Source organism: Glycine soja, chromosome 16 (assembly GCF_004193775.1).
Source record: "Glycine soja cultivar W05 chromosome 16, ASM419377v2, whole genome shotgun sequence".
Classification (NCBI taxonomy): domain Eukaryota; kingdom Viridiplantae; phylum Streptophyta; class Magnoliopsida; order Fabales; family Fabaceae; genus Glycine; species Glycine soja.
In genome coordinates, this window is record NC_041017.1 from 9,261,160 (window position 1) to 9,278,945 (window position 17,786).

The 17,786-nt window shown below is 32.8% G+C and overlaps 1 protein-coding gene across 3 annotated transcripts; it reads right to left on the minus strand.

The window, feature by feature from the left end:
• Positions 1-7,069: 7,069 nt before the first annotated feature.
• On the minus strand, positions 7,070-17,025 carry LOC114391154 (serine carboxypeptidase-like 20). 3 transcript variants are annotated; one of them, XM_028352161.1, is made up of 15 exons: positions 16,894-17,025; positions 16,491-16,640; positions 16,264-16,409; positions 15,578-15,654; positions 15,303-15,425; positions 15,090-15,192; positions 14,977-15,014; positions 14,799-14,900; positions 13,606-13,686; positions 13,280-13,525; positions 9,457-9,522; positions 9,264-9,385; positions 8,310-8,423; positions 7,890-7,935; positions 7,070-7,323 (listed from the first exon to the last, which is right to left on the minus strand). In XM_028352161.1, exons 2-15 carry the CDS (start codon positions 16,637-16,639, stop codon positions 7,240-7,242), a joined length of 1,497 nt encoding a protein of 498 aa, XP_028207962.1. In that variant the 5' UTR covers position 16,640; positions 16,894-17,025; the 3' UTR covers positions 7,070-7,239. The 3 variants fall into 3 exon arrangements, with proteins under 3 accessions (XP_028207962.1, XP_028207963.1, XP_028207960.1); XM_028352162.1 differs by having other exon boundaries at positions 16,838-16,902; XM_028352159.1 differs by lacking the exon at positions 16,894-17,025 and adding an exon at positions 16,872-16,889.
• Positions 17,026-17,786: the final 761 nt, after the last annotated feature.

Genomic DNA, 17,786 nt, shown 5'->3' on the forward strand with positions numbered 1-17,786 from the left:
TACATATGCTCCACGTGTGAGCGCTGTCTCGGCTCTGGCCTCCTCCGCAGACACTTCCAGCAACTCCGTGAGCAAGAATCTGGCCTCCTCCGTAGAAAGAGCGTGGAAACTGTGCAAGGCGCCAGTGATGGGCAAATGTAGAATGGACGACACATCATCCAATGTGATCGTCAGCTCTCCTACTGGAAGGTGGAAGGTGCTAGTCTCACTGTGCCACCTCTCCACAAATGCGGATATAAGTCCAGGATCGCCAGTAATAACTGAACAATCTATCAGTGGACTTAATCCTGTGGCAGCCACCAGGCCTTCAATCTCAGGCACTGGCCTCCCAATCAGTGTCAGCTTCCTCCCATGTGACACTAACTTCAAATCAGGACGTTCCTGATTTGAAGTACAAATTATACAATTATTAAAAAAAAATTAATCATAAACAAATAAATAAACAATGACAAATAATTAACAAATTAAAATACCTGTCCACTCCACACGGCATGTGCAACATGCTCGGCAAATGATGTGAGCACTGACGGGTCACGTGGACCACCAGGGAATCCCTCTGCAGCATCATCACCATCTGACCCCTCACCACTATCAGCACCCTGTGCGTCCGCACGCATCTCAGGTGCCTCCGTAGGCTGCTCAGGGACATCATCAGTCATGTCAGCGACGTCCTCAGCCATATCACGTCCCTCCGTAGTCATCTGATGAACGCGTAGCCTACGGGCTGAGGCAGTAGGCCTACGCCTCTCGGGAACATCGCCAGCATCCTCGTCAGCAGCTCTATCTCTGCCTACAAATCTACCTATGGCACGACCTAAACCTCGTGTTCTGGCCATGATCTGTAAATCATGTCGAACATGTTTTTTTTTCGGTCAAAATATACACAATTTTCTTTATAAAAAATCAACTTTATTTATAAACAAATAAGACTAACTTAAATCAAATCATTTTCACACATACACGACCTAATTTTAAAAAAAAAAAATAAACAACTTCATTTATATAAAAAAAACAACTAATGTAAAATAAAATTATTAATAAACATGCACAACTTAATTTTTTTAAAAAAAAATTAAACAACTTCATTTATATAAAAAAAAACAACTAATGTAAAATAAAATTATTAATAAACATGCACAACTTAATTTTTTTAAAAAAAAATTAAACAACTTCATTTATAAAAAAAAAAAAACACAACTAATATAAAAATAATTCATTACTAAACATCCACAACTTAATTTTTAAAAAAAAATAAACAACTTCATTTATAAAAAAAAACACAACTAAATTACTTAGTAAACATCAACAAGTTAATTTTTTTTAAAAAAAAATAAACAACTTCATTTATAAAAACAAAACACAACTAATATAAAAATAATTCATTACTAAACATCCACAACTTAATTTTTAAAAAAAATTAAACAACTAATGTAAAAAAAAATTATTTAGTAAACATCCACAATTTTTTTAGTAAATAAAATACTTCATTTATAATAAAATAAACTAATTAATTATAAAAAATTAGTATTTTTATAAAACTTCCAAAACACACAGCTTTAATTATAAAAATAGACAACTTCATTTTTAAAGAAAAAACACTAATTTAAAAAAAAACAATAAACAAAAACAAACACAACTACTTTTATAAAAAAAAATTAATTTACAAATTAATATTTAGTAAAAATACACAATTTAAATTATAAAAAAAATATGACATCAAAAACCCAAACTTCATTTTTCATAAAATCTAAAAAACAAAATAACCAAAATAAATAAAATAATTCATTAAAAAAAAACAAAACAATTTCTGTTTAAAAAAAATTTTAAAAAAAAAACACAAAAAAAAAAACAAAAAAACCACTTCCGGAAGAAGTGGTTCTTCCGGAAACACTCCGGAAGAAGGGTTCTTCCGGAAAGGTCTTCCGGAAGTTTGAAACTTCTTCCGGAAGTGCGAGTCTTCCGGAATTCTTCCGGATGAACCACTTCTTCCGGAAAGTTCCCGGAAGACGTTTTCCGGAAGTCTTCCGGAAGAAGTGTTCTTCCGGAAGACGTTTGGTTACTTCCGGAAGAACACTTCTTCCGGAAACTTTCCGGAAAAGGTTCTTCCGGAACTTCCGGAAGAACCCCTAACGGGTCTTCCGGAAGACTCCGTCGTCAGCCTTTTGCGCCATTTTTTCCGGCGTCCTCTCGTCTTCTCCCCTCTCGTCTTCTACCCTAAGGTTACTATCCTAAGGTAACTATCCTAAGGTTCCATTGCTATGCTAACAATGCTGCATATTACAAGCAAAGGGTAGGGAGGGAGACTAACCTGTTCGCGGAGAAGAAGAAGAAAACCTTGCCTTGGGCGCGCCTCGCGGAGAAGAAGGAAGTTCACGAAGAAGATAAGAAGAACGAACCAGGTTCACGGAAGAGGAAGAGAAGACGAAGCTGTTCGAACAAACAGTGTCTTCCGGGAGGTAATTCGCGTTTTTTATAATTTTATCTTAAAGGGCAAAATGGTAGTTTCAATAATTTGCTGGGTGCACCAGCAATATTGCTGGGTGCACCTAGCATTTCCCAAGCTAGTTTCTTTGAGTAACATCAGAATGAGTGTTTAGGCTTTGAGCTCTCATCATTGTGTTTCATTAGTTGAGCAGAGCAGGGCACATACATGTCAATATGGTGTTGCATTGATTGTCAATATAATTGACGTAAAAAAAAAAGAAAATAATATATGTAATAGATATTTGATGTGATAAAAAAGAGGGTTAATTAACATATATAAAGCATGTTAATTGAATGTCTAAAATATTTAAATGTTAGTTTAATTAATATAATATTATTTTAATAATGATTTGAAAATACTCTATTATATACAATGTTAATCAAAGAATATTGAGGGTACTGATTAAAGTAATTAAAAATAAATAAATTTATTTTTATTAGATAACTAATTAGGAGAAAACTGTTAATATTATTGAGGAAATTTGAGTTTGGATTATAATAATTAATTAAAAATTAGTTTAAAATATTATATACTTGATTAACTAAAGAAAAAAGTATAATGGTCGTCCCATTAATCTTAACCAGCTTTGTTGAGGATAGGCTAGCTACCTTAAAAAATGTCATCAAAGAGCTTGAGTTAGACCAATGGAATTTGTATCTAGGTAGTCCTTTGTACCTGTTTATGATTTATGCATCATCCCTCATTTTGTCCCAGTTCCCATGTTGTTATTATTGTGTTTGTTTCCCTAATGTTTAGTATAATTGATAAGGTTGATTGGTTGGATCAGGTAATTGGGGTTACAACACCTAGAAAGAAAGAGAGGAAGCTGCTACTATCCCCATAATTCATGTTCTTGAGCTCTCTGACTTCAGCAAGAAGTTGAAATAGAGGAAATGAAAATTGGTGAAATTCTTGGGAAGTGTCTAACAAATTTGTTACCAATGTTCATAGTCAAAAGGTTCCTTTAGGTATAAGTACATCTGCAAAATCAACTATTTGTAAAACCAAGTAGTATATTCTGCTTCTCATTCTCTCATAAGCTGAAAATTTTGAAAACTAAATACTGTTAAAATATGGTCTATGAAGGGTGATATATTTAGTTTTATGGTTGTTGCACTGATGTTATCTGACTATGATTTATTTTACTGTTTATGTATTTTGCTAATTCTTGTTCAACTAGTAAAATTAGAAAAAATAGGTTATGAATTGAGCTTAAATTTGTTAACTTTTGCAGTGGCATTAGTGAAGGTTGATGAATATACTGAATTCTACACTATTGTTGTGTAGTTGTACAAAGATAGATAACAATGAAGAATGAACAATCTGATTCATTTTTTTTTTTTGGTCTGATTCTCTGGCAGCTTATTTGTCTAGCTACTTTTCTCAAGGTTTTGGAGAGTGATAGCTTTGATCCGTATCAGGTATGTCTCTGAATTACTTATATGCATATACCATTCATGCGAGACACTGTATGGTCCTAAATGATAGAAAGGTTAATTTTCCAGAGTACTTGGTATTGTTGTGACTTATACGCACATACAAACTACTACTAAATTTGCAAGATGGGCATTTTCTGCTTTCAAATAAGATTATTTAGACATCATATGTCTCTTGATATAATGAATTTCCTTATTCAACTTATTGTTATCTTAGATAATTTATAATATCTCTTGTGAAATCTTTGATGTATTGTTTGTTTGTTATCAAAATTAAGAAAGTTCACATTGAAGACGGGATAAAAGACTGTCCATACACTGAACCACAGTACATCTGTGAGGGGCTCCTAATGTTTGTTTCTGCTGAAGTACTTTTCAGCTTTAATGGTATTATGTCTCACCCAGCAAAATTAAGAAATATGATAAAACTTACCATCAGGAACATATAGCTTAGCTTAGCCAACAAAGAGCATGCGATTATTAATCAAATGTGATAATATTTTTCAATATAATATTTTAATCTGTCAATTTCTGAAGTGTCTTTAGATGCTATACCACAATAATGATCTTGTTGTTTTTTTTTTCATTAAAATTCAGTTATTGATATACTTCTATGATACATTGGAGCAATTGATTTTTAGATTCTATATCAAAATTCACTAAACCATTCCAAAAAAATAAACTGAATATTTATTTAAAATACCACAATAATGATCTTGTTGTTTTTTTCATTAAAATTCAGTTAAAAATATTTATTTATTATGAATTTTAATTATAATATAATTTATATATTTAAAAGTATTTATTTATTATAAATTTTAGGTATATACGTTAAACCTTTATTTTGTGCAAGTCACAAGCTTAAATACTAGTGTGTGTGTACAATGCCCCTTCGTTTTATATTTTGGACATAAGCTATGTCCTGGGGTGTCCGATTAGAGTTGTTGCTTTATAGGCAGAAATTTTAGACACCATGTTCAATTCTAGGCTTAGACTAGCCTCATCATCTACATACTGAAAACATGTCAACCCTGTTACTTTTGGATTGAAATCTTAAAAATATCTAGGAGTATAGTAAATACCCAAGTGTTATTTTTAGTTGTTTTTTAGTCTAAAATCTGATTACACGTTTCTGTATAGGCTCTTCACAACTGTCAGACATTCTCTGGGGTTGACATATGACGTGTCATTTGAATTAAACTTGTTTGATAGGCTTAAACTAGGATGGTATATGATCTCTGTGACATCAACTCCAAGCAAGGTGTGAGCTTCATTATAGTAACATTCACTCTTATTTTTGTTGCTAGTTTTCTTCTGTTCAAAAGCTTCACGTCAAATTGATTTGCAGGTCCACAAAGCTGTTGATGCATGCAAGAATGTTCTTAGAGGACTGCATAGCAACAAAATTACTGAGAGGGAGTTGGATAGGGTTAGTTATTGAAATGCTCAACTTGTCTCAACTTGTTTTTACATTACAATTTAGTGAGCAGCACTTTTAGACAGTTTTTCTGCTAAACGTATATAGTATCCGTGTTCAAATTTGATTAATTTTATTCTTTTGTTCTCTCTTCGTATGAACAATTTAGTTTAGTAATTACTAGTTAGTTTATAGAAATATTTTTTAATGAAATGACCATGCCACCAATTTTTATGTCATCATAATTCTTGCTTCCAAAAAGCAAAAAAATTAAAAATAATTAATAATTATACCCCACCTAGTGGGATAAGGCGTTGTTGTTGTTGTTGTTGTTGTATACATCGGTTCAGGCCACATTCGATGTAGAATGTCTAGCATTCTACATCGGTTATTAGAACGACCGATGTTGAATGCTTCATCGTGGGGTAGGAATCTACGACGGTTCAGGACACACCCAATGTAGAATGATGACTTTCTACATCGGTTGTCCTAATAACTGATGTAGAATGTCAAAATTCAACATCGATCGCTCAACCGTCGTTGTGTTTCAACAACTCCAGGCTACAACGACGCGTGATAACCAATGTAGAAAGGCGCTGATAACCGATGTAGAAAGTCTATTTTCTAGTAGTGCTGGAACCTGAACTCCCTACAAACAATGATGTCTATTGAGGTAAGTCAGTTCATTTAGGAGGTGACTCCCGTGTTTGTTAAGGACATGCCTAACTTATGAGTCTGGAGTCATAGCGTGGAGGGAGCCTACTTATATAAGAGTGCCTATGATTCCTTCAAGAAGTTGAGGTGGAGGATGATACCAATTGGTTTCTGGAGTGCTTATGTGCACAGTCATCAAGCATGTAGGTTTGGATATATATATCTCAACCTAGTTCCAGGTCAAATTTTAACATATTTCAATTTTGCAAGAACAGAAAATAAATCAAAAATTTTATAGGGACAAACAGATTCTGAACATTTTCATATTTATAAGGATGTAACATATCACTTATGGCTAATTTTCTTACCACTTTTGGTAGGAAATTAAAATGCAAAATCGTCCATACATGATACGTGGTATAAAGTGATCAACCAAAAGCCCCTCTTTATTCCTCTAAAAATGACTTAAACCCTTTTTACCGTAAAAGGTACCCTCTGAAACCACTTTTTAAAACCATGGTTTTGCCTTTCTTAATCCCTCTATAATGGACATCTTCCTGGCAGAAATAAGAGCTTTTCTACCTCCCTTAGCTGCTAATTTTCATTGTGGTTGGATCACCCTTCCATAATTGGAGTTTTCATCACCTTGAAGCTTTTCTTGCAAGAAAACCACCCCAAACAAGGGAATCTTACCGTCTATGTTTAGTTGTTAGAATATGATATATATATATATATATATATATATATATATATATATATATATATATATATATATATATATATATATATATATATATATATATATATATATATTACTTGGAATGTGTAGAAAAATGTGATAGATAAATATTGATATCTCAAAATGCATGGAACTTTGGGTTTTTAAACTGAGTGAGTATGATGAAAAATGAAAGCTTGACATGATTCTCTATTGTTGGGATGATTTTGATGTTGGGAATACATTTTATATGCATGTATGAGGATGATCTGGGTTGTTTGGTATGTTAAAGATGTTGTTTATGTTATAATATTTGAAAAACACATAATCTAACTGAGATCTTGTTGAAAGGCCGGCCAAGTGCAAACTAGGTTGACATCTAGTTTAATATTAATATGGTAATAAATTAATAAGGTAAACATAGAACACAAATATAAAATGTGTCTTCATACATCCTTAAATCATTATTATTAACAAAGTACAAACAAAATAAGAAGCAGTGTTACTCCATCTTCTCTTTTCCTCTATATCATATTGGCAATCCAGCGAGAAAGCGTTTGTAAAAGTCCAATGCCTCTCGTGGTTTATATTCCGGAACAGTATGCCCAGATCCCTGTACCAAATTTAATCATATAGTATCAACACCAACTCAATCAACAATATAATTATAAGGTAATTTAAAGGTTGTCCTTAAAGTCGCACAACTACTTAAAAAGGTCACATGACTGATGGTTTTTTTTTTGGCAAAGAATTGATGTGTTTTAATGAATCCTATGTTTATTACTTAATGAGATCTATATAAATTCCACCCAATCATGAGTTGTTAAGAAATTTGTATATATACACACTTACAATAAATAGTAAGAATTAAAATTGATGGTCAAAATTAAAATACACACATAATGTATGACCTATCCAAATCCAAAACAACCAGAATAGATGGTCAACATTAAAATTGAATAAAACTTTTAATATTGATCATCTAGGTATAGCTGTATGGTTAAAATTTATTGTTCTTGTGATAATAAGTGAGAACAATTCTCACTTGATATATCCTCCATAAGGAAGAACATCAGGTAAGAGGTGACATAGGTCATCTGGACCATAAGAATGAATGGTCAATGTTACCTCTTTTTACCTCTAATTCTCTTATTTGATATGCTATATGTATATACAAACCTTTACGGTCAGAAAAGTAAGATTTTTGTCGTATCCTTGTGTATACCTGCAACAGATAAAGATTAACAATTAAATTTCAAGTCAATAAAAGATTGGTCTTTATTACAATTTACATTGTAAAAAAACATTTATGGGACATATTTTGGTAACAGCTTGCAATCTTGAAGTTAAAACTCCTATTCCCAAGAAGGATCAATACTAGAACACATGTATCTTTATAGATCAAATACCAGAAAATGTGTTCTGCTAGCATGCATCATAATACAAGGTGTAGATAGTTAACGAAAATTTTGACTTATAAACTACTTCGGAAACAACTAAAGGCTTTCAAACAAGATCCTTCCAAATTAACTCTCTTTAAAAAAATTTAAGATTCGCTAAGTAGGGATAAGATAACAGGGAAATGGAAATAGAAAGTACCCAGCAACTTGACCATTGGATGACCAAGGCCTCCATTCATCAACAATCTTGTATCCAACTGATCTCGTCCACACTTGACTCCCCGTGTATGGAACACACATGTCATGATCGCCGCTGCCAGAAACATGAAACATTTTTAGTTTTCTATCGTTTAAAACTAGAAGAGAGGATGCATTACCTGAAGCAATTATCAAAGATAACAGAGACAATAAGAAGCCATGCAAAGAACTATTAAATCTTATCAAATTAAGAAAATAGTTACTAGCAATGTCATTATGTAGTCATAGTCAGTCAGTCTCGTAACGTTTGAGAGCCTTTCAGTTTTATTGACATGTCTTTTGTAGTTTTCTTTCTACCTTTTCAGACCCTATTTTCTCAACATGGAAGAAATATAACAAAATATTAGTATAATACTACCCTTTAATGCAGTTCTCTTTCTACATTTTCAAACCCTTAAATACACTTGAATCCTGCACTTTTGCAATGGCAATGAAATCCAAAATGTTAAAGAATCTAACAAAGTACTTTTGACATAGTCGATGGCACAAACCTAAATTTTTCATGTATAGATGAATCAAAAGACAAGAGAGGAAAACAATTAATGGAACAAACATATAGCATGGTGAAACAACATAGAAGCAAACCGGCTGAAAGATTCCAATTGATTAAATAATAAATAAATAGTGATTTAACACTCTCCTGTAGCTATGTTAAAACATGTTCACATTTGTATTTTTTTCAGTATTCACCATTGGCAGAAAACATCAAGAACAATTGCATCAATTGAAAAATTGGTAAATCTGCATTCTTAAATAAAAAGAAAAGGTGAAAAATTATCCCACTTTTCTTTCTGTTTCAATTCAATCAACTAGAACAGTGAATTGCACCTAAATGTATTGCAATAAAATATTTTTGGTTACCAAAAGTATAAGAAACTGCTATATGGAAATTCACCTGAATATAAGTGCACGATAACCTTTGGAAGTTAAGTTCTTGTGGTACTTGATCATGCTCCCAGCATCATGATCGAAGTAAATTCTGTCAGTGCATAAATCCCAACTACTGACCACACTTTTCTGTTTCATCAGAAAGATCACAATTTAGTGTTTTTATATCCAAAGTACAGGAATCTTACTAGAAACCTTACCTGTGCAGTATGAATTGCTGTCCTGACTGCTTCATTGTTTAACCATGAATTTGCAACCTCATCGTCCTACAGATAATATTACATCCAGTTACTTGTCGAACATCCAATGAAAAGGTAATACAATAATATCAACAATAAAAATGATGACAGTTATAACATGAATATAGAAGCCCAGCAACATTTTGATCAAAGTAGATATGATAGCATAAGACAGACTGAAGAAAATATTGTCCCTTCAATTGGGAAATATTTGTCACAAAAGCTAGTTCTTCTAAACTAAAGTATAATAAATGGCAAGAATCAAATTCATATAATAACTTCAATTTAATGTTAGTAGGCAATGAACTAGAACTTAAAATCCCTCAACAATAAGGACTTTTAAAGCACTGTTATTAGAAGCTAAAGCATAGTTTTCTGAGGATACAATTTTGAGCCATTAGCTTCAGGCATATTATTTTATTTTTTAGATATCTTTCAAATATCGTGGTTATTTCTGATCCGAATTGAGAAACAAGCACTATTTCAAATATATTAGGTTTAGAACAAGATAGAAAGTGTAGCATCCTAATTTTTGTAAACTAGATTAAAAATGATTGTTATTTATAAATAAATAGAATTTTTAAAAAATGACGAGATTTTATAAATAAATAAATAAGGAGATATAATTATTAATTAAAATAATGATTTGAGAGAAAATAAAAAGGGTATTTTATTTATTTTTTTGATAGAAAATAAAATAAAGTTTGTTTTTATAAAATAATAAATAATAAATAAATAAATAGAGTAAATAATAGGTCGTAAATGCCCCTAACTATAAATAGCAACATGCTAGGTCCGTTTTCAGACTGACTCCTCAGCCTCCTCTGCCTCATAATTTCGTTTTTTTTTCTCTTCTCCCAAAACCCTCTCTTTTTCCCATAGGCCACCTAACCTTTTTCAGAAAAATGACGATCTCAGACTCATTCACCGTTGGATCATCGTGAAGTTTGAGCACCACGTTCGCAACACAATTCCAAGAATTCCCACCGTTGAGAATTTCGATATTATGTCCGAGCTAAGTGAAATACCCCTCGCATTGTAGCATTTTCCTTTCCCGCAAAAACCCAGAGCTTTCTCAGTAAAACTACGATCCCTGTTTCGTTAACCGTTGGATTTTCATGAAATTTGGATATGTTGTTAGAAATTCAATCCTCACGCTTTCACTGTTGGGATTTGCGAGATAATATTTGTGGAGGGAGAAAAATAAATCACATGAAGACATGTGGAGGCTTCAATCCCTTCTCTGTCTCTTTGACGTTTGGGAACTCTATCGGAGCAGTTAGAGGAAAAAAAATTGGAGGAATCTCAGGGAACCGCTAGAGATGCTGATATCGCTGGCAGAAGATACGTGAGCCCGCTTAAAGATAAGGGATGGGTTATTCACAATTGGGAACTAGTGAGAACATGTGTAGGGATCCTTAGAGATATCAATTGGAATGGATTTTGGGGTGTTTTTGCAATTTCATTTTATCCTTATGATTATTACAGTGAATTATATATGTTTGACAAACCAATTGTTGTGAAATTGATATGCTATTGTGTTGAGCGTGAACCCTATAAATTGAGTACTTTTTCTAATTAATATGAATTGATGAAATAAAGTAAGGAGAAATTTAGAGAGAGATATTGATTTTGTATTTTCTCTTTTTCTTGTTGTTTAGGTTTTTATATATAATTTAAAAAATTAATATCATAATTGAAACTGACCAAAGTGTTCATATAATTATTTAGAATTTGTGCATTGAAAGCTTACTTTGAAATTTGTGATTTAATATGATGTATGCTAGTTTATATATATAGAAGTAGTTATTTACATTAATAATTTATGTAAGTAATATTGTAGAGTGTTATAGTATGATTCCAAAAATTATTAAGTGTTGGAGTTTGAGAATATTATGGTTAAATTTCATGAACATGTGTATGTTGTACCTTATGAATATCATTGGGAATGTTATGAGATGTTTGATGTGATGTTATGAGATGTTAAAGTGTGAACATGATATTCGATTGTGAATAAGTGAATGTGTTTAACACTTGATGTTACATTAATTATATCGTGAGCTATGAATTATACAATAACCCGACCAGTGTTTATGCGCAATGTTAAAGAGAAAGTGTAGGTTCCTAGTTGGGAACTAGTGTTAAATCATAGCGCAATTGTGTTAAACATGTTTGAAACATGAGTGTGAGGTCGTGGTATTGTATAATTCATGAGCAGTGCTTATAAATGAAATATGTGATGAATTGTGGAATAATATGTTGCTTTGAGATTATAATATTGTTATTGAGATTGAGTAAAAGTGTAAAGTAAAACAGGTGTTGAATTGTGAGATACGTGAAAACATGTGATGGTGGATTGTGACATTATGAGATGTGAAATTGTGAATGAGTTTTGATTGTGAATAAGTGTGTGATTAACTCTTGATGTGACATTATTTGTGTAAGCTGTGAATTGTACAATAACCCGACCAGTGTTATTCTGAGAAAAGTGTAAATGCACAGTGTTAAAGAGAAAGTGTAGGTTCCTATTTAGGAACCAGTGTTAAATTGTAGCGCAATATGTTGTACGTGTTTAAGACACGAGTGTGAGATTGTGAGTATTGTATAATTCACTAGCAGTGTTTGTGTGCTAAAATGATTTTAGGGGTTGGACTTGAATCAGGAGGGAGAAGCCCTAACGGACTATTCGGAGTGTAGGCCTTGGGGGTCACCGGATTTGAGTGCTCCTTTAAGCCTATGCTGATCCCATATGGTTGGAGCATTCTCGCAAAACATTGTAACCCTGACTGGTCTCCCTATGATCTTACTTAGTGAGAGTGACCTGACAAATCCATTGTGTGGTGTGTCTTGTTATGTACTCCTAAGCGCCCCAGGGTGGTTTTTCACTGACATGGTACCACATTGCATATAGGCTTGAGGCTTAGCATAACTGTCTCATGCGCTTGCTAATTGTTCATTATGAAATTGATGTGTTATTATATCTTGATCGGAGTGTGTGATTCTTGTGTATTGCGATTGATGATTGAAAGGTGTGATTGATGATTGAAAAGTGAATTTTGAATGACAAAGTGATGAAATAATGTGAGATATGCTAAGTAAATTGTATTTGGCTACTATATGTTGTTTTGTTTCTCTCTAGTAGTTAGGAATGTGATAATTCACTCCCAGTTTGTTGTTTGTGTTTGGATCATGTGATGATCTTGAACCTTGTGTTCGGAGGAGCAGACGACTAAGTGAAGTGCTTAAAGGAACCTTGTGTTGAAGGACGTCGGGACACAATGCTCTGATAGGATGTGACAGTGGGGCATAAGTTTTATATTAATTGCATAATGTTAGTCTATTTTATTTTATCTCACTGATTTAACAAAATATTTTTGTAAATTTTGACGGCCTTGTTTCGAGCCGAATATATTTTTAATAAGTTTTAATTGATAATAGTGAAGTGAATGTGAACCTTTTACCCGTGTGAATTTGGTTACCGATATTTTTTATATATTTTATTTATTTATATGTCGGGGTAGAGGGTGTCACAGAAAACATATTTTCTTTTTCAGAACTATTTTCATCACTTTCAAATTTAGCCGTCAGCATTTGTTGTTTTACTCAACATGAAATAATTACAAGTTCTCTTTCGTTTTTGGCAATAAGGAATCAATAGTTATGAGGTGTATACAAGTAGACATTAACTTTATGCAATAACCAAGCAATTAAAACCAATAGATAGCTAGGAAGTAGATTTTAAATGGTAAAAATAGATTGATTAGATAGTAGTGATGCAACATACCGTGCATGGTGGAGCAGATTTACTATTCATCAGTTGTGGCCAAGTTGGTACAATTCCATCTCTCACAGGAGCTCTTAGGGGCCAAGCACGACCGAACATTCTTTTCCTCACAGGAAAAGGTCTTTCGGTCTCACCCAACTTCCGGAAGGTAGATGGCATCCTAATATAGGATTCTGTAATCTTCTCTGCTTCTGTGCCGTGATAGCATGGTTCTAGAATGTTATATATGTTTATCTCATCAACCAACTAAAAAACAGCAAGAATCATCAATTAGTTCCAAATTCACTTAAGCACATTTGTTGCCAGTAATGTTATAGTTAAATCACCTCATCAACTTTTGAAAGCTTGCTAGAACAATTAGCACTTGTTGGATCATAAAAATTCCCATTGCACTCACGGTTAACCTCCTGCAGCAGCAAGTATCACTGATTACATGAAACATATTTAGAAGAAAACAAAGCATAGCATGCTTTCAAACAAAAAACACTCAAGTTAAAAACAAAAATAAAGTTCCAGACTTGCTCTTAAATAGTGCATATTGCTTTTATACTAAAAAATATAATACATATGGTCAAATGTAGGAATGTTTCCTTAATTGCAATCACCCATAACCCGTCTTAATTGTTGTCTTTTTGGTTTGCATTCATTGCAGTCTCCAGTACCTTCATTGTGCTGGCCGGGTGGGAGGGAGTGTGCTTAGTCCCACATTGTCAAGTGGTTCCTAAGTAATGCTTATAAGGCTAGGGCAGTTTTCACCTTACAAGTTGGATTTTGGGTGTTAAGTTAGACTCTAAGTTCAAATTCTAAGATGGTATCAAATAGTATCCTAAACTTATTGTCGGAAAGCCACTTTAATTGCAATAATTCCTAATCAGCCTCAATTACACCTTCTTTGGTCTGCCTTCTTTGCAATCTCCAGCACCTTCATTGTGTTGGGTGTGTGTGTGGTGGGGGGAGTGTTTAGTCCCATGTTGTCAAGTCATATTGCCTAAGTAGTGCTTATAAGACTTGGACAATCCTCTCTTTACATGTTAATTTTGTGTCCTAAGCCCAAATTCTAAGATTGTATTATAATCAGAAATTTCATCCAAAAAAACATTAGTGGTTCTATTTCTATGACCCATCTAAATTGGCAGATTGCCTCATTATAACATAAATAATGCTAGAAAGAAAATAAGTTGTTTCAAGTTAAGTATTACCTCTGGTCCTTTTTATAACAAACAAGTTATAGTGTAAAATACATTATCACTGGTTTCTTATAAAAAGGACTAGAAGTAGTACATAACAAATCAATCTCTGAATAAGACAACTACAATCAGAGAAAATGAAAATTAGATTATCGGCAAAAGCGCAAAATATGACTAAAAAACTTTAAAATGATCTGGATACAGCAGAAAGTGAAAACTATTTTACATATTTTATAAAACAAAGACCAAGCAATTAATTTGGTGGTCTATTAAGATGATGAAATAATGATGAGTCACTGGGTGACCTTCTATAATGAGGGGTTAATTTTCACCTCAAACAGTTCATCTGGGATAAGTCCCATCCCATGTACAAATGGAACAAGAGCATTGCCATCAATTTGTTCATCTGTGACACCATTTCCAACCATGTAACCCTGCACACAATGACCATCAGATTGCAGCCACAGGTTTGAAAACATAAACTGATAACTTAAAGTTAAACATAAAGACCTTGAAATTCAGTTTGGGCTCCACCCCGGCATCAATTCCTGTGGAAGATCATGAAACTGCATCATATTTCTGATTCTAACATTCAACACTTTAAGTACACAACTTACTACTACCTTTCACTACTTCAGAAGCGAGAGTAGGCACATAAACTCCTGCATATGACTCTCCAGCAATGAAGAACGGGTTGGAAAGGAACTCGGGGTATAGTTCAAACCACTGATTTGTTAAAACAAAAAAAAAAGGTAGATATGTAAGAACTTTGAGCAGAACACAAACTTCTTGAATCAAATATTTTCTCAAAATCTCCCAGTTCTTTCCTTAATTACCTTAAGGAGAAAGGCATGAGAATCAGTGGCAGTCTTTATGTCTCCAGTTATGTAATCAGTTTTATTCTCTGAGTATGAAAACCCCACACCAGCAGGAGAATCCAAATATATAACACTGGAAACCTATAATGCAAAACAGAATCACATACAAATTGATCGCAAGAAAACAGAACCAATGATTGATTGATGAATTACACGGACACTCAACCCAAAACATAACTATAACACAAGAAACCATCCTTCCCCTTCTAAATTCAACAGTTTAAAAAGTTGACCTTTGACCAGCTGTATGGATTGAGGTGCAGTGTGGGAAGACCCCCCCTTGTCTTTGCTGCCTCAAAATTAAAAGGACCTGAAACACATCAATATCCACATGATTTATAAATTAAACTCAGGGTCAACAAATGCTACAATCAGAATCATTTTCAGCTGAAAGTCTATTAGAACAGTCATCAAATCTACTTAGAAGGTATATTGAGAACAAGATAGTCATTAAAAAAACACTTTTTTTTGTTATCTACAGGTATCCTCTTTCAAATACAATACTGTTAGAGGCACAATCAGACACTAAATGTTGATACGCTCTCTTAGTAGGGATTCAAACCTTGGTTTGCCACATTTTGGGAACTAACCCCTTTCACTATTTCGTTAGGAGAAATTATTAGGTGATACTGCACCATTACCTGTTTATGGTCCCAACTAATGTCCATATAACACATTCAAATTTTACAATTTATGAGACGAATTAATAACACTAGATTATGTGTCATGCAAAGATTAGCAAGGACCACCAGGATCACTTAATAATTTATCCTTCCGCTATATAAAACACCTTTTGGTATTAAGAAAACAATATAGACTGAGCAATTGCAAACCATTTGTGATTCACAATTCCTAATGTTTATGCTAAAATATATCGAAAGAACAGAAAGGGTAGGGTTCAAAGTGACCAATTAATTACCATGCTCATATATGAATCCATCGAAGCTAGAGCAGCCAGGTCCCCCATTAAGCCACAGAACCACAGGGTCCTCGGAAGGTTTACCCTCTGATTCAACAAAATAGTAGTACAAGTTCCTCCCATGACTCTTATCCACCGTCACATACCTTCAACAACCCAAAATAATGCAACTTCACTAAATTTCTCAAAGGGAAAACAGTTCAATAAACACAAAAAAAAAAAAGTACCCAGCATAGTGCTTGGAAGGTAGAGTGCCACTGAAGCCAGGAATCTGTGTCACAATGGCACTTTCAGGTGCTGACTGTATTGGCACAAAGCGCAGGAAAATGTGAAGTAAGATCAAACACAAGCACATAACGCAACATGACTTGACCATCCTGTTAGTTAGATCAAAGAAAAAATAAAAAATCTTTATCAAAAGCAACAAAGATTAAAGCCCGACTTATAGAAGAAAATATTATACTATATGAAACAGTGATGGGTCCACAAGTGTATATTTTCTTGTTGCAAGTTGCAACTCGTGTTACACTTTAGTTAACTTTGAAGCAAAGAGACAAGACACGAGTTAAATTACTGAGAAAATGAATAGGAGAGAGAAGAGAGATGACCCAATAGGAGTAAATGCTTAACTGAACTCTGAAGATAAGAAAAGTGGCGTTTTTGGAATGGTTAATGATGTTGGAGTCTACGGTTGTTAAGCATAATGTTTGAGTTACAGGGCTGTGCCACTGAAGGTTCCATGAAGGCCCAATAGTTGTTAGAAACGTGCTACGATAATTGTTTGCGTTGCTACATACAGAAAACGCCTTATTTTATCAAGCATTGGATCAAGGGAAATAGTTAAAGAAATAAGATTTAATTACTCACTTATATTTATACAGATTTTACCTTTTAATTCTTATATTTAAAAATTATCCTTTTTAATTCCCATGCATACTATTTTTAATTCCTTTTAGTGTCCATGTAAATTTAAAAGGTAAGGACTTAATTTTAAGGGATTAAAAATGACATATATAAGTATTAAAATGGATTAAAAAAATGTGTAGGGAATAAAATAAATAATTTTTAGGTAATAAAAATTAAAAGATAAAGTTTGTATAACTATAAAGACTAAAGTGAAATTTTTAAAAATATATATAATATGTTTTTTCTCGAAAATATATCCTTCTTTAGAGGGATATTTTGGGCACCTTAAAAAATAGCATCATATTTATGTTACAAATGTACTTTAATTGTTATATTTAATAAAAAAATTTATTTGATTCCTTAATCAATTCCTTAATAAATTAGTAAAAGTATTATTTTATTTTACTTGTTATAATTGTTAATGTGACTATCTAATACATTTTTCCATGGTATTCTTTATTGTCAATTGAAATTTATTATAATCCATGAAATTATTTGGAAGGTTTTAACGAGATGTGCAAAATAAAATTTAATGACTAGTTAAAATAATAATAGTTATTAATTGAAATTGATTATAATCCATAAATTTATTAATAGTTATAATTAGATAGGGAAAT